The 27,899-nt window shown below is 40.9% G+C and overlaps 2 protein-coding genes across 16 annotated transcripts in view; both read right to left on the reverse strand.

The window, feature by feature from the left end:
- Positions 1 to 8,737, reverse strand: part of PPFIA4 (PTPRF interacting protein alpha 4) — a 48,274-nt gene extending 39,537 nt beyond the window's left edge. For all 12 annotated transcript variants that reach the window (XR_014255902.1, XR_014255903.1, XR_014255904.1 and 9 more), the window contains exons 1-2: positions 6,214 to 8,737; positions 6,011 to 6,072 (exon numbers count right to left, since the gene is read on the reverse strand). The gene's annotated coding sequence lies outside the window, so the exon portion shown is untranslated. The remainder of the gene's footprint in view (positions 1 to 6,010; positions 6,073 to 6,213) is intronic.
- A 133-nt stretch (positions 8,738 to 8,870) lies between these two features.
- TMEM183A (transmembrane protein 183A) lies at positions 8,871 to 22,419 on the reverse strand. Of its 4 annotated transcripts, none has more exons than XM_082434772.1 (8): positions 22,197 to 22,416; positions 21,913 to 22,002; positions 20,932 to 21,099; positions 16,297 to 16,453; positions 15,227 to 15,407; positions 12,732 to 12,812; positions 10,966 to 11,121; positions 8,871 to 9,630 (listed from the first exon to the last, which is right to left on the reverse strand). In XM_082434772.1, exons 1-8 carry the CDS (start codon positions 22,303 to 22,305, stop codon positions 9,445 to 9,447), a joined length of 1,128 nt encoding a protein of 375 aa, XP_082290898.1. In that variant the 5' UTR covers positions 22,306 to 22,416; the 3' UTR covers positions 8,871 to 9,444. The 4 variants fall into 4 exon arrangements, with proteins under 4 accessions (XP_082290898.1, XP_082290899.1, XP_082290901.1 ...); XM_082434773.1 differs by having other exon boundaries at positions 16,297 to 16,456; positions 22,197 to 22,412; XM_082434775.1 differs by having other exon boundaries at positions 8,930 to 9,630; positions 10,966 to 11,113; positions 22,197 to 22,419.
- Between the last annotated feature and the right edge of the window lie 5,480 nt (positions 22,420 to 27,899).

Genomic DNA, 27,899 nt, shown 5'->3' on the forward strand with positions numbered 1-27,899 from the left:
AGCTACAGTAAGCCTTCCAAGGGAAAAACACTCTTGGAAAAGCTTTATTGACAGTTTCTCACTGCTGGCCACAAATCACTTCTAAATCATCCAGTTCCCTGGGCCCCTAAAAGGCCAGCAGTTAGACTTTCTCTGGGCATCAGGTTCCCAAATCTGGAAAATGAAGGTCATAACACACAACACGATACAGTGATCATACAGGGTGTCATGAGGGTCAAAGGAGTTAAGAGACATGAAACTGTTCTGAAAAGTATAAAATGCTACCCAAGCACAGGTTAGCACTGACTGCCAGCCCAGATACTCAACTTCTGAATGTCGGCACATTCAGTTGATTCAGGAAGAGGCCTCTCTATCTGACAGGTTCCTCTGGGCGCATATCTGTGAAGCCCATCTCTCCAGCTGCTCCCCAGGAGTTAGTTATGAACCACCTCTTGCTAAGACATGGCCTATCATTTGGGTAAGCAAACAACTTTCTGTCCAAACCAGGATAGTGAATGGAGGCACTGTTAACAACCACACCAGGACACAGATATAAACTGCAGCTGCCCCGGGCATGCCTAGCCGTATGGTTACTCGCATTCTCACCACCCCAGGAGGACTAATGTCAAAGGCTACTGGGGAAAGGAGGACTGAAAGTCTCTGTGCACCTCCAAAATAGTTCCACTTCTGAAATAACCAAAATTACAGCCATCACAACTACCTCTTTAAATTAAGCCAGGGATTTGCAAACTGGGCTTTATGATAGAGTACCTTTGGGGCAGCCCAGGACGAAAAAAGGGGAAAGAGGTGAGACAGACACAAAGGGCTCTGAACTCTCTTTCCTTTCTTTAATCTCATCAACTCCAAGTCTGTCAATTTTACTGGACATCTGATTAAGGTTTCATTTGTATAAAAGGGTTCCAAGCCTAAAAAGAGGTTAGAAGATCCCTGGTAAGTATTGTCTACAGAGACCTCTGCTAAAATAAATACATGTTCTCTCAGAGAGGCAGCACATCAATGCAACAGAGAAAAAAACCTGGGAAGGCTACACAGGTGACACTGGGGACCCACATTCTAAATGTCTAGTAGAGATCATTTATTTACAAAAGCTAAGATAGGCAGGACCTGGCTTTCGCTGAACTTACATCATTAAGTACAGTAACCCTAACCATCTTCTGTTAATCAGAACCATTGATTAACACTTATAGATGTCTTCAAATAATGTTTGCAAAAGAAGAAACAAAGCAATAAATGTCATTTATTTGGAGGATAAAAATCTTTCAAACTAGAGGTCTGTGTGGGACGAATATGGGTCCTCTGGTGTTCACAAAAAACTGCTCAGAAGTTTCTGCATTAGTAGGTCAGCCCATCAGATTAGAGAGCTGTCACATAGTAGAAAACAGAACTGCTCAGGGGTAATCAGGAACACCAGAAGGGAGTGCTGCCAGGTGCTGGGGTGTGAAAGGTCCAGAGTACACAGAACTGCCCAGAGAAATGTAGGCACCACCAAAAGTGTGTAAGTGTATGTGGTCACAAAAGTGTGGGGGCTATATGTGGTTATGACACAGAGAGAACGTGGGGGAAGGCATGTATATTCACACAACAGAGTGTGTAAGTGCATAGTTATGAGAATTTGTGGTGTAAATATGTAATCATGAAAGAGAAGCATGTGTGTGTGTGTGTGTAAGAGTATGGTCATGAAAATGGGGTCCTGAGCGCATGTGTATGAGAGAGCATAAGTGGGTATGCATAACGGTGAGATTGTGTGTCGATGTGTGTGGTCATAAGTGTATGTCAGGGCTCATGATGGTATACGACTGTGGTCGTGAGAATGCATGTGTGTGTGCAGTCATAAGAATGCATCTGGGAGTCATGAAATCATGTATGTTCATAAGAGCTCATGGGTGCCGTGAGAGCTTTGTGTGTGTGCATGATCATGAAAGCGTATCACTGGTCATGAAAGAGTATAAGAGTATATGTGGTCCTGAATTTCTGTGAGAATGTATGAGAGGGAAAGGAGGGAAGGATGAGGATAATAATGAAGGAATGAAAATTCCACTTGTTCCATGTGCTCTGTCCCAAACAAGGGCCAAAATTTTGGGGTACTCCACAACTGGCCTAGTGTGAGCTGAGGTCAAGGAACTGGTCCCAGCCTACCCTTCTACTTACCACCATCCATCAGAGCTCCACTGCCTAATCTCCCGAGCCCAGGGCTCCGTGTGCATTAGAGATGGCGGTGGTCACCCCCTAAGTCTCCCAGAATGCTCACTCCTCATGGAACAGTCAACGCCAAGCTCCTGGCCTGGCCGCACTTCCCAGGCCCTCCTCTCAGCAGCTATCCTCTAAGCCAGCGGTCCGCAACCTTTTTGGCACCAGGGACTGGTTTCGTAGAAGACAATTTTTCCACGGACGGTGTTGGCGGGGGCATTGTTCAGGTGGTAATGTGAGAGATGGGGAGCGATGGGAAGCGGCAGATGAAGGTTCGCTCGCTGGCCCACCACTCACCTCCTGCTGTGCTGCCTGGTTCCTAACAGGCCTTGGACTGGTACCTGTCTGCGGCCTGGGGGTTGGGGACCCCTGCTCTAAGCCAAACACAGGAAAATCCTCTTCTGTAGTAGCTGTCAAGAACCTCTATCATCCAGTGCCCACGCCCACCCCTGCCCGTACTTGGAACTGCAGATCCCTGCTTGAATGGTTTTCTGACATTATGCAGGCCAACCTCCCACCCTGGGAGGGAGCTCCTTCCACAACATCCCTGACAGTTCAGTCTTTACTTGATTATCCTTCAGGAATAAGGAGCTCACTACTAAATGAGGAATCCCTCATTGTCCTAAGGAAGTTTTTCTTAAATTAAATGGAAACCTATCTCTCCTTTAAAATGACAGTTATCTATCTGAAGACAGTGGCCATGAAGTCACATCAGACATGCATTTAATTTATGAGAATAAATAAAATTCCGCTGGCTGGGCAAAGTGAGCAATAAAGGCCTCTAAATGCAAACCAGCTATTTCATCTGACACTTAACTACAAAACTATACTTGTACTTAAATACTCTTTTAAATCATTGTATACATTATGTATTTTTATAATTACTCTATAATATATACTGTATCTGTACATTAGTATTATTATTCAGAGTTATAAACCTAAACCACATACCATGGCTTTATGGGAGATTTAGGAATTTTCACTTCACTGCCTATAGAATCTAATTCTCCCTCTGATGTAATACCACTGTATTGGGTCCCCAGAGGATCCTCTGCTCCTGGTTAAATATTTCTAGTTGCAAGGAGGCTTCATTGAACCCAGGGGATCTGAAGACAGACCTCTTTAATTCAATCCAACGATTACTGTGAGTAGATTTCCTGTGCTGTAGTAGATTACTTACTTAGCTAGGAATTGTTATGGATACAAAAGGCAAGTAAGATACAATCTTTACCCTTAAGAAGTTCACAGTCTACTTGAAAGAACATAAGATATACAAGTAATCATTTGGGAGCAATACAGAGTAGCATGTGATCAAATATTCAGTCTCTGGCACAGCCTGGGGGTCAGCACTGAGCACCACTTGGAGTATGACCAATTGAATTAACTGGTGATAGTTTCTCCTCCAGCTCTTTGAGAATGAAGCAACCCCAGCCAAGGCCTCTCAGCCCCTGACTGACAGGCAAGAAGCTGCTCTGGATTAGAACTGACTTCACCTGGGGGAACAGAAGACACTTGAGGGAGGTGGGGGGCTGCAGCTCCCAATGCTCTCTGAAAGCAGAGCAACGAGCTGGGCAGCAATCATGCTTCTTGTGTGACTGGTGAGCCAGCGGCCAGAAGATAAGAGGGGAGTCCTCAGGCTCTGCCAGCCCTGGAGTTTCATACCATCCTGGCTTAGAGCTCCTTCCCCCACTGCTATTTCCCCATGACATTCTCAGTTCCTAACAGGCCACACCCAATTCAGCAAAGGTCCCCTAGAAACACCCCCTCTCAGAGTTCGCCCAGCACCAGCACCTCTCTGAGTACTCTTTACTCTGCTGGCCATCCCAAGTGCCACACTCCTGTGAGCCAGCACCACATGCCCTCCAGAGCTAATTATAGCTCAGTGAGCACGCAGGCCAGAGGGGGGACATATGGTGACTTCATGTGGCTGCAGTACACACTCACCCCTCCCTCTGACCCCACTCCCTCCCCTCCATTTCTCCCAATTCCCTACCTGGGACCTAGACTCTGAGGCAGCTTTCACTCAGTCCTCCCTGCTCCATACCAACTCCTCCTCTCCAGCACACACACACCACACACAACTCCATACCACTCAGAAACCACATGTTGTTTCTATGTCAACCCATCCAAGGGCCTAAAGCCCCAGAGTAGAGTATCCCTGGCACAGAAAGACCTCAGATATCTCCCCCATATCCTAAAGCCCCATTGGCCCCCACCTCCCTGGCCCTGCTCCTCTCCCTAGCTCTCACCCTGCTATCCTCAGAGGCTCTCTCTGAAAGGATCCACAAGCAATCCCTGACAGCTCTTTCCAGCTCTAAGATTTCAGCAATCTCCTAGAGAGGAGACCCAGCAGCCTGGCTGCCTGTGCTGCCCTGCCCTGCCCCTCCAATCCCTCCTTAGCACCCATCTGCCAGACCTTCCTTATACATACCACAGTTCCGGCATCATGACGTGCTCAGCTGCACATGCCCAGATACCACTGGACGAGATTTCCCTTTCACATCCCCCCACCCCCACTCTTCTATCTTCCAGAGATGGTGTCTCCCATTGTGCTGGGTGTCTAGTGCATTCTTGGCCCCCGATAACCATTGTGCCATTCATTGTCTCATTTTTATCTTGAGATACCTTTTATCCCAGGCAGCCTCCTCACACCTCAGGACAAAGTCCTAGAAAATAGCCAAAGGAAATCATTCAAACTGTTGCTTTTGCTAAGGTAGCTTTCCTTGGGACTGCCTGCTGATTAATAGTGGTAGGGGGTGGATGGGTTGGAATCCAGTTCAGACAGTTATTTGAAAGGATGTGGACAGGGCTCTGGATTTTTCTAATCCAATAGCAATGTAACAAAATTGGGGCTGGGGGAGGGGGGGGCTGGCGGTGTGCAGAGCTGTTAACAGTGTCTACTGTGTGTACATTTCAGGTGCTCCATAGCCCTAAATTGCCTTCAGAAGACTTAGCACCTAGCATGGTGTCTGGCATTATAGTAGGTGCCCAATTAATGTTTGTTGGATGTCAAACAAAGTACTAGGTACCAGTTCCAATGGGGAAGACTGGGGGAAGAACCTGAAACGTGGCTACTGGAGGAGCCCCTTAAGCTCCCGCCAGGAGGGCATCTCCATGCTAAGCAGAGTCTCCTCCTTAACCACTTGCTCACCACATAGGACAGCAGCCCCAATTCCCTGACCCCTCTACCAGCATACCTCTCCTCAAAGGTGACATTAGCACCTGGTGGCACCTTGTCCTCAATCCCTCCTCCTCAAAACAAAAAACCCAGCCACACCTCGTTTCCAAGTCCTTCAACCGGACCTCTCTCTTCCCATCCACCACCAAACTGTACGGGGAAAACATCCCTACTGCGTGGTGGAAAGTCAGTTCCCCACTCCCACCCTCCCAGCTCAGGAATCTGTATTCCAGCACTCTCTTATGGTTGCGCCCACCCTCAACCCCACCTTCACCAGACCTCGGATTGGCCGCTCCTTCCACCCCACCGCCCTGGCACTGCAGAGACGGGGGCATCTCTGGCACAGCCTGAGACTGGCAGTTCGAGGAATGGAGAGCTAGCAATATTAAGAACGGGTGATATGAGCAACGTGGGAAGGAATAAGACCCCCGGGAAGAGCGAAGACCTCAGTACCTCTTGTGCCAAAGGAGCGGACCTGGCCCAGGCGCTTCTTCTCTGACTCTCCTGGAGGGGAAATGAAGGCGCAGTCCATCCAGTTCCCACCAGGAGAGTTGCCAACTCAGCCCCCCCTCCCCCAAGCTGATGGAGCTGAAGGCGAACTCCACGCCCTCCCCGCAAATCGGGCATCGTCCCCCCCATTCTCACCTCCAAGGGCACAGGGCACTGCAAAGGCTGGTGAGGGGCGGCAGAAGCAGCAGTAGCGAAGTCTAAAGGAGACGACACATTTGAGTAAAAAGGTGCTGTTTCCCAAGAACCGCTAGACTGAGACCCCCCCTCCCCAAACTGTGAGGGGAGCTGGAAGTGGGAAAAAGAGGCATCCTTCCCCAGCCCGGGCTCTGGACGCTCACCTGCCTGCAATCACTGAAGGCCGGGCAGCTCGTATCCGAGCAAGAAGCCACCCCGGACCCCGGGAGCCCGACGCGTCCTAGGGAGCCGAGCAGGCGCGGCAGCCTCCACCAGCGCCGTGGCGCCCCTCCTCAAGGTCCTACCCCCTCCTTCTACTGACAGTCCCTGGCCCCACCTCAAGGGCGGGGCCTGACCGACTCCCTCGAGGCCACGCCTCCGCCCCCGGCGCTCCCTCACACGTGACACAGGAGCCTCTTTGATGCTGCGCGCCATCTTGGTTCTGCCCGGAGGGTCCCTTACGAGGTGGCGGAGAGCCGAGGTTTTTACCCAACGCCAGTAAAGTTTCAGAGCCCAGCGGAGTCCTGCCTCCTTCCCAGTGAGGTGCAGCACATAGCCCTTTGAACTTACCTTTGTCTCTAACCACCTGCTCTCGAATTTGGCCTCAGTACTGGCCTTGTAATTGTTTGCCAATGGTTTGTCACCTTTCACACTCCCTTGCGCCCATTTACTACTTTTACTCTGGTTGCACCCATTTTTTAAGTGGAGAAACTTAATCCAGATACATTTCCATAGGGTGCACTTCAGTGAATTGTGTTGCTTGCCTGAATTCAGGTATTTGGCTGTGCTAACACTTACTATAAAATGAAATGTTTGTCTATTATATATACATAGTATGAAGACAGTCTCAATGCCAAAATTCATGACAAATTTTGGTTAAATCTGTACATTTTCTTGAATTGCTCCTTACCGTCACCTGTGGCTATTAATGCATCTTTCCCATCTGGTTTGTGAAGTATCATCACAGTGCCCCTTTACAATACCCAGTACACACTGCTAGAAGTGTGAAGGATTTTTATATACATGCCATGTGTACAGACTTATACACACACATGTTCTATATCAGCAACAAATGCTGTAGTTGAGATCAGTGGCACATATAACCATTAATTAATTAATTTTTTTCTTTCCCCCAATATATTCACCTTTTGGCTTAGTTTCCTTGTATCTTTGGTAGAAGGCAGGAAAATCTGAGTAATTCTGATTTATTTGAGGGGTAAGAAATGAAGCTAAATATTTTGTTTGTCTGGCCCTTAGAGCAAAATCAAGGTACATATTTAAGGAAGTGACAAGTACAAAGCAGTTTTTACAAAAGCAGTCCAGAAAGTTCCAACTCTTCTCCAGGTAGTTTCAGGTTCTCATCAAAAGGAAATCCCTGAGACACTTCATATCCTTTCACTAATAAAACAGGAATCATCCTAGAAAAGGCAACTCAGTCAGTGCAGATGGAAGGCTGAAGCCATGATAACCTTTGATAACATAATTTACCAAGTGTTTGTCAATATTATACTAAAAGAACAGCTGAGGCAATATCATCATACCATGGAGTTTCATACAAAAACTAGGAAGTTCAGTCAGAATACAATTATTAAGCCAAATTTATTTCACTCCCCTTCTAAAAGTAACTCCTAAATGGGGGACACAAAATCCACCAGGACAACTCCCTTCTGCTCCATGGCATCTTTAATTCAGGGAACTAAGGACTGTGTGCTTCTCTCCTCCTGCCTCAAAGAGGCAACTTCTGATTGTAGAGATGGTGCTTATTGTTCAGGGTTTTTTTGTTATCATTTAACTGCCCAAATTCTGGTTTTCACTGACCCAGGCTCACTTTCTGTGTGAACAGCTTTAGTACCACCCTCAGTGCAGGGTAAGGTTAGCTGTTAGCAGCTGTATTAAGCAGATGCTTCCTAAGAATATTCTTTAAATAGCAGGGGGTAGGGAGAATGGTAAGGAAAAAACAACACACTAATTTAGCAGTCAAGCTCATGATAATAACTACCCCCATGAGATCTTCATGTTGAAAGAATATGGTCGTAATACCCACCTCTAGCTAATATCCAGCTCCCTAGCTAATTTGGGTGGGGGGCAGGTGCGAGGAGACAAGCAGCAAACTTATCTTGTTAGCAGAAACAAAACAAAAACATGATCCTCTTCTCAGAGTACACAAGCTATAAGCAAGTCCTCTCACCAAGAGAACATGAGCATTTCTGCAGGGATAAAAGGCCAAGCTCTCATAGGCAGCACAGGGCAGAGCAGAGCAAAGGAGTCACTAAATTCTTATAGTGCAGGAGTCTGGTTTCAATACGAGAATGCAATTTTTTAATGACCTTCATAATAAATGCTTTTCTAACAATTCAATGAAAATATCACTATCCTTCCTGCAATAACTGTCTTGATTTGTTTTACATTTTACTTGGAAACACATATTTAAAAGATTCTTTCATCAATCTTATATACCTTTAAGGCTGATTAGGGATAAGGTATACCACAATCAACTTTTTACTCACCCTTTTACTCTTTCTATCTATGTACACTCTGCCTACTCCCCTGTGCCACCATCTACCACAAGAATAATGAGACTGACCTCTTTAATTGCGGCACAGCAAAAGGACCTGGGTCAGAATTCTGGCTCTGCCACTTATTGGAGAGTATGGCCTTGGGTAAGTCACTGATTCAGCTTTTTCAGCCAGAGAATGGGAATAGTATCACCTACCTTGCAGCATTGTGAGAACTAGAGATATTATGAAAAGTTCCTAGTGTAGCACAAAATCATTATCATTACTATCAGCTTCATGCAAAAAAAATACCTAAAATCCAAAACTGGCAAAAAAATATTTATGTGACAAATATTTTTAAAGAAAGATACACAAGTCAATCTCATAAGATTATGAAAACCCTGTCACCTGCTTTATTTCTAGAGAGGGGTAAAGGGAGAAGAGGAAATATTCACTTGAATTTGAGGGGCAGCTAAATTGGAAGCAACAGTAGCAACAATTTTAGGCCTCTAAGGTTACTCTGATCCATAAGGGAATGCTGAAATTTCCTTGTTTGGAGATTTAAGAGTTTAATTTTCCCCTAAAGCGAGATCATCCACTTTGGCTGGGATAAAAGAATAAAGAACAACAAACTCAGTAGCACCAAATGGGGTTTAACACAGAAAATAGGGCCAGGTTTCACTTTTCAAATGCAAAATTTTACATTAAAATATGTTTATAAATCATAATGTTTTTACTCCTGATTCAATCCTTCTCCTTCCCCTAGCAGGAGCCCCAGAAACCTGAAGAGCATGTGCATTACTGACCAGATATACAATCCAGCTGCCCCTTCCAAACTGGAATCTGATTACAAATGGACTGGCCTAGCTCAGGGCTGCCCTCAGTGATGGGAAGCAGTATCTATGCTCTCAGGGAGAATGGATACTGAGGATGCCACCAGTCAAAAAGTCGAACGCTGTGCACTGGGTCCAGGATGACTTGCACACCCTGTTCACTGCGCAATTTCCGACCTCCATGGACAGGAGAATCTTGGAACACCAGTCTCACTCGATGATGCCGCATGTCCGTGCTCACACTGATAGTAAACTGGGAGGGAAAAATAAATTCAGTACTCAAATTAAACAACCTTGTTTTCCTATGACTCACTCTAAAATGAGACAATCTAGACAACTGACATGAACTAGGCCACAAAATAATCTCTTAGTTATACCAACAGCACTATACTATCTTTTTTTGCAAAGATATTAAAAATTAAGGGTGATTTTTGTAAGTTTTTCTTAGCTTCATATATTTAAACTGTGCTAAAGAAAGCCTCTTAAATGGCTGAACAGATTAGCATACATGCACAAAGACTACCTTAATGACAATTTTAAAAAGCTGGATTAGAGCTATAAGAGATGACTTGAAGGGATTCTGATGAGATATTGTTGAGCAAGTTAAGCAAGATGCATGAAACTGATCTGATCACATTGTTTTGGAAAATAAACCACAAAATCTCTAAATATGTTTATGTATATGTAAATCTGTATAGAATTCTACAAGTAGGAAGTATATGGAGTATAAGTATATAAATAAGTCATTAATGTGGCTTAATGAGAGGTGCCTACAATAAAAACAGATATATGACATAATCTCAATTATACAAAATTATTTAAGAGAGTGGGTGTATACATGTATTGAATATATATTAACAGATACATTAAAGAACAGTTCCCCAAAAGTTAACTGCAGTTATAGGATAGCGGAAGTCTAAGTCACCTTCACTGTCTCAATGTGTTTATGTATTATTTAAATTCTTCACATGAAGTATGAATTATTTATTTTACCATTAAAAAAAAAATAAAGCTATTTTCAATGTGGAGGGGGAAACATATCTCTGAACATAAGCCTAAAATACAGAGAAGATAAATTACATGAACTCTCCAGTTGCCAATCCAGTTAAAAATGTTAAAAACATGGAAAATACACCAGAAGCATATTTGTTGTTTACTAATCTAATTCTTAGCTAAACCTTGAATAGTCAGAGCATCACACAAAAGACAGAGCTGGTAACCCTACATTTTAATATTCCATTTATGATACCACATGCATGCCTCAGGTCCTGACATACAGTGTTCATGTATAAGCTTCATCATTAACCTTAACGGGATAATGTTTCTCAAACATTAATGAGCACCACACAGGAGATGCAAAAACATTCTGTTCACTATAGAGAAGGAAACAGAAGTAAAATATTCTCAGACATAATTAACTTCTCCACAAATATGTCTGTTCCTAGTATACAAGTCTGCTTTCAGATTTTGTTTAAAATTATTCTTCAAAGATTTCTTCCTCAATGGTTAAATTTACAAATTTCTTTCAAACCCGAAGTATAGTGAGAGTCTATGAAAGAGCTGAGGATGACATCCTGTCTCCACTTACCAGGGTAAATATCATTCCCATGACAATTGGAATAAAGATGAAATTGAGGGTGGTGACCTGCAGTAGGCAGCAGTCCTGGTCTGGGTTGGTATGAACATCTTCGTACTGAATGGGAGGCTGCAATCCTCCCATACACTTGCTCTTTAATCTAGGGGACTGAAGAGAATTAAGAATTACTCTAATGGGTTAGAGGAAATGTTTATGGTTCTAAGACTCCACCAATGAAAATGCTATGGCTTAACTAAAGCTGCTGAGATCCATTTTTCTGTTATCTCTTCTCTCTTTAATATACATATCAGTTTCTATACAGATCAAGGAAAATCTGACCTTTGAAAGACATGGAAACACATTTGGATGAGAAATGTGACAGTGGGTGCTTCATTTAGATGGTGTTTCCTACCATCTGGCAAGAAATGGAAACTTATAGCTCTATCAGAGGCTCTCCAATGTTTGAGAGATCACAAATTCCTTGTGACTTGTCAGACTCCAAAGAACATCTGCTGCACAAAAAGGGATGGAAGCAGAAGTGGCCATCTAATTCCAGGCATCATAAAACAAGAGTCACAACTCTCAGAGCTAGAGGAAATCTTAGCATTCACTTTACTGCAGCAGTTCTGGTCTTAGCTTGTATACACTGCGAAGACTGCTCCTCAGTTCCCTCCCAGAAAGGTGCTATGGTGGACTTTGTACCAACATCTAATGGATATCATAGATTGTGGACATCTTACTAAAAGCAAATGATCAGAGCCAAAATCCGTCCCTAGAACCGTGTTTTTGACAAATCAATGTAAAAATATGATTTACTTTAAATACAAACTTATCTGGAACACACTTGTCATCAAGTGAGAGATAACTATAATTTTATTTGTAATGTGTTACCTCAGTGAGATACTAAGTAGGGGAGACAGATGGAGGAAATGAGGCTGCTGAGGACAAGAAGTAAAGACATGCAGAACAGATCTTCACTGTAGCCAAGATCTCAGGTACAGCCCAAGAAAAAGGCAGAGACAAAGGTGCAATAGTATCTACTCTTCTTATAAATAGACTCTTGGCTGTCCCTCTCCCCATGGCTTGCCCAAACTGCCTCAGATATAAAACCATATGAATTATTGTTGTTTATAAATACATTTGCTTTGAAAAACAAGAAAATTCTTAGTCAAATAACCTCAGTACATTGTTATAACAAGTTTTTCCCTTTTCCCCACTTTTAAAGTCTTCAAATATATAGAAAAGTTAACAAAACCGTGCAATAAACTCCTGTATACCCTTTACCATTGGATATTTTGCCACGTTTGTTTTCTCTCCACCTCAGCTCTCATTTTATATATATTCACATATTAAAAAAAAAAACACATGAACTCTTGGGGTGGGGGAGGCAAAGCCATTTGAAAGTAACACTGGCATTCTACCCTTATTCAACATGAATAAAGACACTTATATATAACCTCAGTAACATTATCACACCTAAGAAAATTAACAATAATTTCATATAATCTAATATCCAGAGCATACTCAAATTTCTTTAATTGTACCAAAAATGTCTTTTATTGCTCTTTGTTCATTAATCCAGGATCCACTCAAGGTTTACTCTTTGCATTAAGCTATTGCATCTTTGTGCCTCTTTCATATAAAATAGTTCTTTCTTTTCTTTTCATGACATTATATGCTTTAATATGTATTATCTGATTTTAATGAGGCAATTTTATGTCTAGTAAAATTAGAGCAAGATATTACCTGAAAAACAAAGAGATGATAAAAGCACAAACCTGCTTTTTGAACTTGAAGTTGAATTCCCACATTGGCTCCTGTCTGTTCCCAACAATCTTTCTGCACCAGAAAAGTAAGCACTGTAAGAAAATAAAAATAACCTTTCTGTTTGCTAGCTCTAAAGCCAGCCACGGTCCCAATGCTGAGATTTTACTTTGGCACGGATAGAAACCCCCACCTCCCCCGCACCACCGCTACAATTTGACACTGGTGCAACATGAAAAGAGACAATCCCAAGACTATTCAGTAAAGAGAAGAGGTACCAATATAAGTCAACCTCAGATGCTATTGAGGTCAACCCCTACTGTTCTCATCTTTAAAGACAGAAACATGGTCTCTAGAGACTGGGGCATTATCTGATTCAGCAGGCCACTCCTCTATATTAAAATATAAGGGCAGCCAGTAGCCACCAGACAAGATGATAACAAAGCCATAAGGCAGGCAGAGGCAGCCAGCCCTGTACGTAATAGGAGCAAACCACTCAGGACCTTCTGGGAGCAGACAGCCGGTATGGAAACTACAGAGGTGAGCTGAATTCAGTCTAGAGTAAGCCCCTCAAGGAAAGTCAGGCTACAGCTAGGGTTAACACAAGAAGTTAAGTACCTCCCAGGGGATAAGGGGTGGGTCGTCCGCCGTGCCAGCTGTCCTGCCCTTCAGACATGCCCTGTACGTCCTGCTGTTCCATCAAAAATAATGGGCTTGGCTTTAAGGGGCAAACACTTCTGCTGCCAACACAACGGCTCCAGTGTCCCACACAAGCTATGCTACTGAAAAGAGAGAGAGGGAGAATCAAATACGAAAAGGTGGAGTCCAGGAACATGGGACAACTTCCTTTAGGCATGCTGGCAACTTCCTGAATGCCATGCGATGTGGTTATACTAGCAAGGCCATGCATGGGACACCTGCCACTGCAGGTCCCACATCCTCTTCAGAAGATCTCTAACAACAGGCACAAAAGCAGCAGACAGGTGGCCTAGTCTTCCTGTCTGGATTAAGACCTTAGTTATCACCACCTTGACTTTTAGCCACTTAAAAGTCACTTTTTTAGTCCACTTAAAAAACTTAATTAATATACAATTATAAGAATATGAAGACATGGGTATTTTAGATTTAGGCAGTAGCACTTGCATTGTGCACTGGAGCCGCGAGGATGTGTCAAGCATGAGGAGTTTGCCCAATGCTGCTCTGCTCCCAACAATTGATTCACCCCTAGCATGGTTAGTTTTGGGATGATCCCCACCTCACCTGATACGATCAAATGTTTTTTGGGGGAGAAAAACTATAAATGTGAAATGATACACTGTCCACTCATATTACAAGGAGAAGGAATGAAATTCTACTCACCCAGCATTCTAATCCTGCCCTAAGTCCATCAGCTAGTGTGACATTAAATTGGCTCAGCCAATGGCCCTGACCACCTCAGTCTGCAACCCTGGGGGGAACCATGATGATCTTGAAATCAACAGTACCCTTTTAATCAATATGTATCAGGTAGAATGTTATCACACTAGAGCTGAACTAGGGGAAAAGAATCATTATGTAACATCCAAAGCATAAAAACAAAACAGAAGAGAATAGGAAGTGCTATAGAACACCAGACTTTGGGTAGGAACAGAGTAATAAAAATTATTAACAAACTCAAGATACAAAATTTAGACAACAGTATTAGTTGAATGAGAAAAAGGCCGAGACATCAACTTGCCTAAATAATCATATATGCTATACTAGTCTAGCTTGGCAAAGGTGTGTTCACTAGATATTTCATTATGGCAGAAAAAAGGAGAGAATGGACCAAAGGCTTATAGACCTACTTACAAATCAGAAGAATGCCAGGACCTTGAATACAATGTACAAATATAAACTACTGGGGAAATCCCAAGATGTAAGGAATGGCCTAGAACACAGGAAGAATTTTAGAGGGCTAAAGTCTATAAGTGGAAGTACCTTATAGTCTCTGAAACAATCCACCCCTGAGCCTGGCAATAGTGGGCACTTTGCAAATGCTGAAGAAGTCTACACCAGAATCTTTTAAGGTTAACAAGAAAGTGGAAATCCAGATGTCAAGGTCACATTAGAAAAAGAAAATTAGTAAGTTGTTTTATATCTTTGTATCATGATTTAAAGCACCTTTTAAGAATTATAGTTTACATCTACCATTTGAGTTGTGTTCTTCCTAGCCCAAACCATCAAACCATCTAAACCATCTAAAGTGGCCCAATGTATAAGGCATGAAAATAAATTAAAATAAAGAGAATAAGGAATATGCTAAAAGCACAAGAAAGCTTTAAGGTAAAGATAACATCAGCCAACCCAGCACAGCAGGAATGTCTTGGAGAAGAGATACCCACGAGCCCTGAAAGTTTACGTTAGTCCCTTAGCAGCCTGGTACCTACGGCCCTAGACCACCCCATCAAGGAAGCTGGAAACAAGCCATGATAACAGGCCCATTATACAAGAGTCCATTTGTTAAACCCCAACACTAATTGTCACTTACTTTGGAATTCTTTAATGTGCTAGGAGTGCTTTCTGGAATGGCTGGATTCTTGGAGATTCGAGCAGCAAATGGCTCATACATATGGTACAGAGATCGGATCACACATGCCCGGAGACAGCGCAGCTTCTCCATTGACTCTGGTCGCAGGCGCAAAGGCAGAGAGGCATCCAGCGTGTAGTGCCTAAAACATGACACATTACTCCTACCAATAAGTGACCTCTCTCTTCTGCTCTAAGACAGTCTCCTAGGACTCCTGGGCTCAGTACAAATTTTACTATACTATTCCACTGGCCAGTAGTTAGTTTGTCCCTAGTGCTCTCACATACACACACACAAATCACTATCTCCTTCACTTCTTAGCTACTTTTGCGTCTTTGCTATGCAAAACCCAATTCATATATACCTTGTAATCCTGCACTTCTCTATTCATTTAAAAATTTTAAATCCTCACTATTTCACTTTAAAAAAGGGGCAAGTCTCTGACTTTATACCAGTACAATATACTTCAGCTGCTCAAAAAGAATCTGCACTGGGGAAGATCCACCAAGTTCTCTTGTCACATGTCTCAGAAAGTTCTCTACTCCCTGATACCTCACCATCCCCTTCCACCACATTCTTACTGACGGTTTATAATCTTCACTACACTTCTAACCCAGAATCAAAAGTTAGCCCTCTTACTAATCACATCATTCACTCCCTCTTCACCACTACAACTATACACAGAGCAGCATAACTACAAAGACTATATGATACTTCAAGATGACTAGCAAATCTAAGAAACAACAAATCCAGTTGCAAAGATAAACCGATGGGCATCTATAACTTCTGCAAAATTCTAGCTAAGATAAACCGCTGAAGAAAAGTGGGTCACCATAGGGAAGACAATTACCGGATGAATTAATAATATCAATTTTAAATTAAAGAGTAGCTCAAGGAATTCAAAGCTAGGTTCATGCCCAGGCATGCAGTAGAGAAAGTGAAAAGAGGTCACCATCCAGGGAGTAGCTCCAAATCAAAAACAACAAGAAATAAGCAACGCAGCTAACACAGTGAGCTCTCTGTGGTCGCACCTTCGGTACAACCTGGTCCAAAAGGCAGCAGTGCAAGTGACAGTCCAGGCATTCTTACAAATCAGGGAAAAATTCACAATGTCCTCAGGACGGATATAGGAGGCCAGCAAGAGCCAAATATCCATGGGATACTCTTCTCCTCCAGCCCCATCCAGATCTTCTGAAACAGAAAAAAGAACTATAACTTTTGACCTTCTATTATATGCACATATAAAGATCCCCAATCATTTCAATTCTCCCAGGGCTTGCACAGTTAAGAAAATGGTTTAAATAGGTCCAAGGAAGCCTCTCAAACTCATCATTTCCTGCTTATTCTAGCTGCTGAAAACTTTTGTTTCCTGTTGCCCAAGTGAATAGGTCTTGTTCTTAAGGCCTTTATTTAACCACTATTTACATACTATTTTGAAGTTTTCAAGGTACCTTTGCATACATCATATCATTCAACTATAATAATTTTTCAGTGGAAATAAGGAAAACATTACTGTGTCCATTTTACTATAAGAAAACAGAACCTTGCAAGTATTCAAAGTAAACAGAACCCAGTTTTCTCCAAAGTCCAGCTTTTCACTATAAATTCTGCCCTTGATTTCCCTTGCAGTTCCCATCCACCAAACATTTTCTTCAACTCAGTCATTTAAAAAATAAAACTGATTTTAAGATAGTATGAGGAAACCTCAAAGTACAAACTAAATTAAAAAACCAAGTAAGTTACAGTGTAATTTCATTACTCAGTAATTGCCTTAGATACGTTTCTTTTCTTCTGGTTTCTTCTTGTTTCATTGTCAGCTTGATCTACAATTCTGGCCACAAGCATCCAGTATTCAAGGATACCCTGTGATGATGTATCCCCACCTCTTCCTCCTTCAGACCTCATTAGTGTTAATTCTCTTGACCCTGAGGTCCACAACACATGTCAGGTTCAAATAAAAATTCACACTCCACAGAGATACCAGAATCTGGGCTAACCGTAAACTTTAACTGAGACTTGGTTATATAGCTATCTAAAACACAGCTTTCTTCTTTCTGTTTCCTGAGCAAAAAGCCCCTACAACTACCTCCCTGAAGCTGCCTCTGCTTTTCTAGCTGCTTCCTGTAGCTCTATGACTCGATCAGGTTCTTGCATTAGGTTCTTCATAGCAGAGACCAATGCTTCTAAAACAACATCGTCTTTTCTGGTTCTTATGCTTCTTGAAATCTCCAGTAACCATTTAAGGCTCAGCCTACCACATTTGGGGCCCCCTTCTCCCACATTAAATCTCTCTCTAAAAGAGAAGGCAAACAACTATCGGAATTTCCTCCACGGAGACCCATGAGGACTTTTACAAAGCAGAGTACTACTAAAATTTTTCTGTCTTTGGGGACAAAACTAAGTAATTATAAAAACTGCCAATGTTTTACACACAATTATTAAGAAATTTCAAAACGTAGGAAATGGAATCAGTAAAGGAAAGCTTCATGGAGATAAGTTATGAAGGACAAAAAATTTGATATTCATAGGTTAAGGGGAAAAGTATTCCAAGTGAAATAAACAGCTAACATGAAGCCTGGATATTTAAAAAAACAAAACACATGTGAGGGCAATAAAGAGACAAGTCTAACAAGATTTTGATGATATTAAGAAATTACTGTTGGGCTTCCTTGGTGGCACAGTGGTTAAGAATCTGCCTGCCAATACAGGCCACACGGGTTTGAGCCCTGGTCCAGGAAGATCCCACATGCCGTAGAGCAACTAAGCCCGTGTGCCACAACTACTGAGCCTGTGCTCTAGAGCCTACAAACCACAGCTACTGAACCCGCGTGCCACAACTACTGAAGCCGGCGCGCCTAGAGCCCATGCTCCTCAACAAGAGAAACCACCACAGTGAGAAGCCTGTGCACCTCAATGAAGTATAGCCCCCGCTTGCTGCAACTGGAGAAAGCCCACGCGCAGCAACGAAGACCCGACACAGCCAAAAATAAATAAATAAATTTTAAAAAATAATAATAAAGTAGCTTTAAAAAAAATTAATAACTTTTTTAGATGTGATAATTTTTTTAAGAGCATTTATCTTTTGGAAGTAACTACCAGAATATTTACAGATATAAAAACGGAATATCTGGAAATTGTTTCAAAATAATCAAGTGTGTATGGGGTATGTGTGTGAGTGTGTGTTGAGGTGGGGATGAGGGGGTAGTGGCTGAAACAAAAGTGACCAAGAGTTGAAAACGAAGCTATGTAATAGCCACATTGGATTCATTACACTATTCTCTCTTCTTTTGTATATGTCTCATTTTTAAAAAGCTAAAAGAAAAAAGAGGGGGAAAAAAAAGACCAGTTTGATGAGAATGAAGGACACTAATGGGGGTAAAGTGGAGCAAGGAAGTAAAAGATGAATTATAGCTAAGAGTTTGTAAACCACAAATCATGTATCTGATAAGTGACTGGTCTCCTGAATACATAAGAATTCTTACAACTCAGTAATAAAAAGATAACCTGTATTTGTTTGCTAACACATATATATGGAATCTAAGGGAAAAAAAAAAAATAGGTCATGAAGAACCTAGTGGCAAGACGGGAATAAAGACACAGACCTACTAGAGAATGGACTTGAGGATATGGGGAGGGGGAAGGGTAAGCTGTAATAAAGTGAGAGAGTGGCATGGACATATATACACTACCAAACGTAAAATAGATAGCTAGTGGGAAGCAACCGCATAGCACAGGGAGATCAGCTCTGTGCTTTGTGACCACCTAGAGGGGTGGGATAGGGAGGGTGGGAGGGAGGGAGATGCAAGAGGGAAGAGATATGGGAACATATGTATATGTATAACTGATTCACTTTGTTATAAAGCAGAAACTAACACACCATTGTAAAGCAATTATACTCCAATAAAGATGTTTAAAAAAAAAAAAAAAGATAACCTAATGTAAAAATGAGCGAAGAATTTGAATAGACATTTCTCCAAAGAAGATATACGAAAGGCCAATAAGCATATAAAAGACGCTCAACATCATTAGCATGCAAATCAAAACCATGAGATACCACTTTACATCAACTAGAATGCCTATAGTTTAAAAAGTTAGACAATAACAAGTGTTGAGGAGGATGTGGAGAAACTGTAACTCTCATTCATTGCTGGTGGGAATATAAAATGGAAACTTCATAAAAAACTTGGCAGTTCCTCAAAAAGTTAAACATAGTTACCATGTGATCCAGCAATTTCACTCCTACTGGACAGAAATGAAAATATATGTTCACACAAAAACTTGTCCATGAGTGTTCATAGTAGCATTATTTATGATAGTCAAATAAAAAGCAATAAAAAGGAATAAAGTACTGATATATACTACAATATGGATGAACCTTGAAAACATTATGCTAAGTCAAAGAAGCCAGACGCAAAAGACGACATATTATATGATTTCGTTTATATGAAATGCCCGGAATAGGCAAATCTATAAGGACAGAAAGTAGATTGGTGGTTGCCTGGGGGAAGGGATGGGTGGGAGAGAGTTTTGGGAGGGAATGAGGAATGATACTAATCGATTTGAGTTGATAGAAATGTTCTAAACTTAGATCATGTTGATGGCTACACAACTCTGAGAACATACTAAAACTACTGCATTGTACACTTTAAAGGGATGAATTTTATCTCAATAAAGATGATTTAAAAGTCTGTAAGCTCTTCTGTGGAATGTGCTCAAAACCAAAAAGGAAAATCAAGAGAAATAGCTAATACAATGGTGATGATGAGTAGGGATTTAAAGCAAGAAATTAAGGAACAAAGAAGTGTGAGGAATGTCTATTAACATTCTTGGTTGCGGAAAAGAGCGGTATCACTGACAATAATTGGTATAACTTCAAAGCAAAGTCAGTTCATTGATTCATTAATTTATTGATTATTTCAATATATTTTAACATATGCAAGAGTCTGTCATCTGATTCTCAAGTATAAGTGAAAGTTCTCACAGATCTGACACCAAAAATACACATATCATTTATTATATTAGTTTCCTCCTAACTCTAGCTGATCATCAGAACCACTTTAGCTTTAAGAATTCTGGGCTCTACCCCAAGAGTCTGATTCCTTAAGTCTGGAGCAAACCAGTGAATGATGGGTTGGCACACTGTATACCACTAGTTTACCTTTCTTTGTTTCATTTGTGTAAGTTTTATTGCCACTAATACATAAATACCACACATTTTTCTATTTCCTACAGTACCTACTAGACATAAAGCAGGTATTAACAATTACAGAGCACTTAAGAGTCCACGATAATAATCTAACTTTAGCTGAAATGAAATTGGTTACATACAATCCACATATTTGGAAGAGAGAACATTTTTGTCACAACTCTGCTTCCTTACACATTCAGAAATCCAGAAATGCAAAGGCTTTTTGTTTTCCTGTTGCTACATGGATTTTACCTGATAATGATATGTTCTCAATGAATGGCTACTACTGTTACCAATCTCCTTTCCTCTCAACTTCAGATATAAGTAGAAAGCCCTGGTATATTAAAGTCCTGTCCCACTACAAAGATCCAAACTCTGGTTCTCCACTGGTATCACCTCTTGTGCTACTGAGAAAGTGACAGCTTCAAGTTATCACCACAGATAGGACTAATAATCCAAAAGAGAGCGAGCCCTGTACCTTTGTGCCTCTTGCTTTTCTTTTTTCTGGAGGCAGTTCTCTCATGGATGCTTTCCTCCTGGGCATCAATCTCATCACTGCTGTCGATGATGTCACAGGGCTCACCAGCCCCAGAAAGAGCTTCTACTGCAGGAACCTGGGAGGCTTCCAAGCCACAAAGAGATTTTACTAGAAGAAAATAAGAAGAGAATGAGATGGCAGAGTACCATGGCTTAGGCAGGATATCAGAATCCATAAGGAAAAGAAAAAAAAGCAAAAGCAGTGTGAGAGTCTGCTAAAGGAAGCTGAGAATCTTAGAAAAAAAAAATAGCATTTTAAACACAAAAAATTGGAAAGTAATGAGCAAACTGACTCCAAAGTTGCAGAAACTGCTTCAGACCTGAAGAAAAAGGGAGTGAATTATTCTCCACTATAAACCCTTCAGGGTAAAAGCAAAAGGTGAACGCTATTTTCATTTGCATAAATTCTGAGGAGCAGTGTTTGAGAGGAATTAAACCCAATTTAACCTTATTCCTGGGCTGGAGACAGTACATATCATGAAAAGACAAGTTTCAAGGACCCCTGAGTAAGAAGCTTGAAAGTAAGAGAAGCATGAGAAAAGGAAAAGACTACTTCAAGGTTATTACACAAAGAAGCAAACAGCAGAGTTAAGTAGAGAATATATGTGAACAGGAATAAGATTAATAACCAGGAAGAAAGCAGTGGAAACCACAGAAGAGTATGCAAAGGGTTTTTGTTTGTTGTTTGTTTGTTTGTTTTTTACGGTAAGACAGAAATAAAATATTTCTGCTACAGAAACTGCTACTGCTCTTGGCTAATCCTTCCCCTCCCCTGAATATATGAGTAACCATCGAGGAGAGCAAACACGTTTACGGGAAGATGCCTAAAGGATTTCAAGAAAAACACTGAGGCAGAATCCCAGGAAAATAAAGCACCGAGTTCTCTCTTCACTGAGTCTTATAAGACTCGAAGGAAGCCTACCTTCCTGCTGAACAGCATTGGCGACGGCTTTCTTGACCCTTCCAGACCTCACGACAGCCGGATCCGAGTTGGCATAATCCGCCACGGTCACTGAAACACAGCACCAAACCTCAAAGGAGGAGGCCTTCTCTCCTCAGCTTCCTCCCCACCAAGATTTCCTGCTCACTCCAAGTCCCCAGTCCAGCCGCCCTCCCGTCGCCGGCAGGCGAGCACTCGCCTCGGTGCTGTCCAGCCCCCTCCCTGCTTCCAGCCCCAAGCCTTTCAACGCCCCCGCCCTTGCCCACCTCGCCCAGAGCAGGCGTCTTGGGCCCGGAACTTGAGTCGCTTTCCTCTCTTGGGCATGGCGACTGTGTCGGGGCGAGGCCGGGTTAGCGGGCCAGGACCCCGGGCCATGTTTCGGGCCAGAGACTGGGAAGCAGGAGCCAAGGGCCAACTCTGCCCGGCTCCGAGGCCATCCCGCTCCAGGACCGCAGCTCTCGCGAGGCTTAGGACAGGGCTCCGCGTCGCACTGGCGGCCAACTCCCCTCTTCAGAAACCAATCACCACCTGGTCTCGGGGTACGTCATCACCCAGCGCCTAAGGATCGACCTGCCTCTGGTTACCTAAGGGTAGGTGGCTGTTCTGGGCAGTGTGGGTTTTTAATCATACGTCTTGTAAGGTGATTTGGTGTCTCAGACCCGAAACCCACAACCCCGTTGATTAGAACTGAGTTTACATTATGGTCTCCCCGATTTTTCTGCTACTGCCTCTGTCCACACTCCAGGTTCACTTTAGTATCCCAAAAGCACATCTATTGTCATCTTCGTGCTCCATCTCTCAGGCCACGTAGACATAGTCCAACATGGGTATAAAAGAGTCTTCACTCTAATTTATTATACAAAAGCTATAAATTTCTGAATTCTCAAAGGTGGGGGAGGGGTTCTTAAAAGTTTATTAATTTACCACCATCCTCCAAACTTAATACTAGAAAGATCGATGAGGAAAGAATGGTGTCTTTCCTTTGTATTGAGAGAAAAAACCGAGAGAAGGTTACAGAACTGTGAGGGAGCAGGATCCTGGTCTAGTATCACCAGTACGAATAAGTTATTGTGTGTCCTAAGTTAGGTTCTTTGTCCTTCTAAGTTCTTTGCAGCTCCCCAAAGGTGCTAATCCCTGGCTTGAGAAGCATGGTACTTAGGGACCAGGAATCCAAACTGTTAGACCCATCAGACAATGCCACCCTAACATATTTAGAAACAGACTTCTGTTTTTAATTACTTAATACATAGACATTCATTAGGCGCAAACCACTGGCCTTTTACTAACATCGTGTAACGGACTATCACTAGAGATGGTGCTAATAGGGTTGAATCAATTAGGAATTATAATTGAAACTGAGTAATTGATTATAGTCGTGAACTATTCAAATTTATCTAAAGTTATAACATGAACAAGGGTCTAATAGACTGAACTAAAAGAAAATTGTTTCAAATAATTTTTCCATGATTGATGTTTGTAGTCAAAACACAGCTGGTAAAGCACCAAGGCTTCTCATTTCACAACATTAATAAAAAGTTCATAACGCCCACATGCAAGTATATTTCTGCTAATGTGGTACCCTGTTGAAAACACCGAGGCATTGAGACTCTGGAGGAAATCAAAGGTGCAAAAGAAATAAACCCTATTTTTATGCCGTCACTATCGGAGACTTAAAGGTTTTAACCGAAACATTCATTTTCAACCTTATAATTACTATTTTAATTCATTGGAATGAAAGAAGTGCTAACCCCAAAACTGTTTATCTTTCAAATTTCAAGAATATGAAGATCTAAAGCAAAGCTCCCTCTTAAGTCCTTTGGCCACATTAGTGGAACCAAACACATGTAAATCTTTTATTTCACCTTTTACTAAAAAGCAGCAATTTTTAATTAATGACACTGCTAGATTCCAAACTCAAAGATACACATTCTTTCTAGAAAGACAAGTTGTAAAAGTTACTAAAAGAGCTGTTATGTTTTTGCAAGTTCCAAAAAGAATTTTATTGAAAATTTTTATGAAAATTTCCTTCAGCTTATAGACTTGATTTGGGAATGAATTGACATCTATATACTGTTGAGTCTTTCCACTCAGGAACTTGGTATGCATCTCCATTTAGTAACATCTTCTTTTATGCCCCTTAATTTGTTTTTACTCAAACTTATTGTTTATTCTTGTCAATGTTTTCTTTATCTTTTTATTGAAGTATAGTTGATTTACAATATTATATTAGTTTCAGGTGTACAACATAGTAATTCAATCTCTTTATATATTATACTCCATTTACAAAGTAATGGCTATATTTCCCTGTACTGTACAATATATCCTTGTTGCTCACTTATTTTATACATAATAGTTTGTGTCTCTTAATCTCATACCCCTGTCTTGCCCCTCCTTCTTCCTTCTCCCCATTGGTAGCCACTAGTTTGTTCTCTGTATCTGTGAGTCTGTTTCTGTTTTGTTATTACATTCGTTTTATTTTTTAGATTCCATATATAAGTGATAACATACAGTATTAGTCTTTATCTGACTTATTTCACTAGGCATAATCTCTAGGTCCATCCACATTATTGCAAATGGCAGAATTTCTTTTTTTTTATGGTCAAGTACTATTCCATTGTGTGTGTGTGTGTGTGTGTGTGTGTGTATACACATCTTCTTTATCCATCCATCTTTTGATGGACATTTGTGTAGCTTCCATATCTTGGCTATTGTAAATAATGCTGCTGTGATAATTAGCGTGCATGTATCTTTTCAAATTAGTGTTTTCATTTTCTTCAGGTATCCAGCAGTGGAATTGCTGGATTATACGGTAGTTTGATTTTTAGGTTTTTGAGAAACCTCCCTACTGTTTTCCAGAGTGGCTGCACCAATTTAAAATCCCACCACTAGTGTACTAGCGTTCCCTTTTCCCCACATCCTTGCCAGCATTTGTTATTTATGGTCTTTTTGATGATAGCCATTTTGACAGGTGTGAGGTGATATCTCGTGGTTTTGATTTATATTTCTCTGATAATTAGCAGTGTTGAGCATTTTTTCATGTGCCTGTTAGCCATCTGTATATCTTCTTTGGAAAAATGTCTGTTCAGGTCTTCTGCTCATTTTTACATTGGGTTCTTTGTTTTTTTGATATTGAGTTGTATGAGCTGTTTATATTTTTTGGCTATTAATCTTTTATCAATCATATCATTTGCATATATTTTCTCCCATTCAGTAGGTTGTCTTTTTGTTTAGTCAATGATTTCCTATGGTGTGCAAAAGCTTTTAAGTTTAATTAGGTCCCATTTGTTTATTTTGCTTTTATTTCTTTTGTCTTAGAAGACAGATCCAAAAAATATTGCTATGATTTATGTCAAAGGGTGTTCTGCCTATGTCCTCTTGTAGGAGTTTTATGGTTTCTAGTCTTACATTTAGGTCTTTAATCCATTTTGAGTTTATTTTTGTATATGGTGTGAGGAAATGTTCTAATCTCATTGTTTTACATGTAGCTGTCCAGTTTGTTCAGCACTATTTACTGAGGAGACTGTCTTTTTTCCATTGTATATTCCTGCCTCCTTTGTTGTAGATTGATTGACCATAGTGTGTGGGTTTATTTCTGGAATCTTTTTTCTATTCCACTGATATATGTGTCTGTTTTTGTGCCAGTACTGTGCTGTTTTTATTACTGTAGCTTTGTAGTATGAACGGAGTCAGGGAGTGTAATACCCCCAGCTTTGTTCTTTTTTTCTTCAAGATTGCTTTGGCAATTTTGTATCTTTTGTGGTTCCATATAAATTTTAGGATTATTTGTTCTAGTTCTGTGAAAAATGTCATGGGTATTTTGATAGGGATTGCATTAAATCTCTAGATTGCTTTAGGTTGTATGGACATTTTAACAATATTATTTCTTCCAATCCAAGAACACAGAATATCTTTCCATTTCTTTCTATAATTTTCAAATTCCTTCATCAATAATTTATAGTTTTCAGAGTATAGGTATTTCATTCCTTGGTTAAGTTTATTCCAAGGTATTTATTCTTTTTGATGTGATTGTAAATGGAATTGTTTTCTTAATTTCTCTTTCTGAGAAATTATTAGTATACAGAAATGCAACAGATTTCTGTCTATTAATCTTGTATCCTGCAACTTTACCGAATTTGTTTGTTAGTTCTAGTGGGTTTTTGGTAGAGACTTTAGGGTTTTCTATATATGGTATCATTTCATCTGCAGATAGTGACAGTTTTAAGAATTCCTTTCCAGTCTGGATGCCTTTTATTTCTTTTTCTTGTCTGATTGCCATGGCTAGGACTTCCAATACTATGTTAAATAGAAGTGGCAGGAGTGGGCATCCTTTTCTTATTCCTGATTTTAGAGGGAAAGCTTTTGGCTTTTCACCATTGAGTATGATGTTAGCTGTGGGTTTGTCATAAATAGCTTTTATTATGTTGAGATATGTTCCCTGTATACCAACTTCAATGAGAGTTTTTACAATGAATGGTTGTTAAATTTTGTCAAATGTTTTTTCTGTATCTGTTGAGATGATCATGTGACTTTTATCCTTCATTTTGTTAATATGGTAAATCACATTGATTTGTGATTATTGAATCATTTTATGTTTTTAAAATTAATTTTATTTATTTATTTTTGGCTGCGTTGGGTCTTGGTTGCTGTGCGCGGGCTTTTTCTAGTTGCAGCGAGCGGGGGCTACTCTTCATTGCAGTGCACGGGCTTCTCACTGCGGTGGCTTCTCTTGTTGTGGAGCACAGGCTCTAGGCGCTTGGGCTTCAGTAGTTGTGGCACGTGGGCTCAGTAGTTGTGGCTCTCAGGCTCTAGAGCACAGTCTCAGTAGTTGTGGCACACGGGCTTAGTTGCTCCGTGGCATGTGGGATCTTCCCGGACCAGGGCTCGAACCCGTGTCCCCTGCATTGGCAGGCAGATTCTTAACCACTGCGCCACCAGGGAAGCCCGCGATTATTGAATCATTCCTGATTCCCTGGAATAAATACCACTTGATCATTGGTGCATGATACTTTTTATAGGTTATTGAGTTTGATTTGCTGATAATTGTAGAGATTTTTTTGCATCAGAGATATTGGCCTGTAATTTTCTTTTTTTTTGTAGTGTCTTTATCTAGTTTTGGTATCAGGGTAATGGTGGCCTTATAGAATGAATTTGGAAGTGTTCCATCTTCTTCATTTTTGGAATAGTCTAAAACTTATAGGTATTAGTTCTTCTTTATATGTTTGGTAGAGTTCTTCTGTAAAGCCATTGGATCCTGGACTTTTGTTTGCTTGTTTTTGTTGTTTTGTTTTGTTTTTGTTTGTTCATTTGTTTTTACTGATTCAATTTTACTCCTAGTGATTAGTCTTGTCAGATTGTCTATTTCTTCCTGATTCAGTCTTGAAAGGTTGTATGTTTCTAGAAATTTGTCCATTTTTTCTAGATTGTCCAATTTGTTGGCATATAACTGTTCATAGTATTCTCATGATGTTTTGTATCTGTGTGGTATTGGTTGTTATTTCTCATCTTGTTTGTTTAGGTCCTCTCTCTTTGCTTCTTGGTGAGCCTGGCTAAAGGTTTATTAATTTCGTTTGTCTTTTCAATGATCCAGCTCTTGGTTTCTTTGATATTTTCTGGGGTTTATAGTCTCTGTTTTATTTATTTCCTCACTGATCTTTATTGTTACCTCCCTCCTGCTGACTTTGGGCTTTGTTTGTTTTTCTTTTTCTAATTCCTTTATATGGAAGTTGAGGTTGTTTATTTGAGATTTTTCTTATTTCTTGTGATAGGCCTGTATTTTTATAAACTTCCCTCTTAAAACTGCTTTTGCTGCATTCCATAGATTTTGGAAAGTTGTTTCCATTTTCATTTGTCTTGAGGTATTTTCTGATTTCCCTTTTGATTTCTTCATTGACCCATTGGTTTTTTAGTAGCATGTTGTTTAATCTCCACATGTTTGTTCTTTTCCCATTTTTCTTCCTGTAATTGATTTC

Source organism: Balaenoptera physalus, assembly GCF_965194825.1.
Source record: "Balaenoptera physalus genome assembly, chromosome: 1".
Lineage (NCBI taxonomy): Eukaryota > Metazoa > Chordata > Mammalia > Artiodactyla > Balaenopteridae > Balaenoptera > Balaenoptera physalus.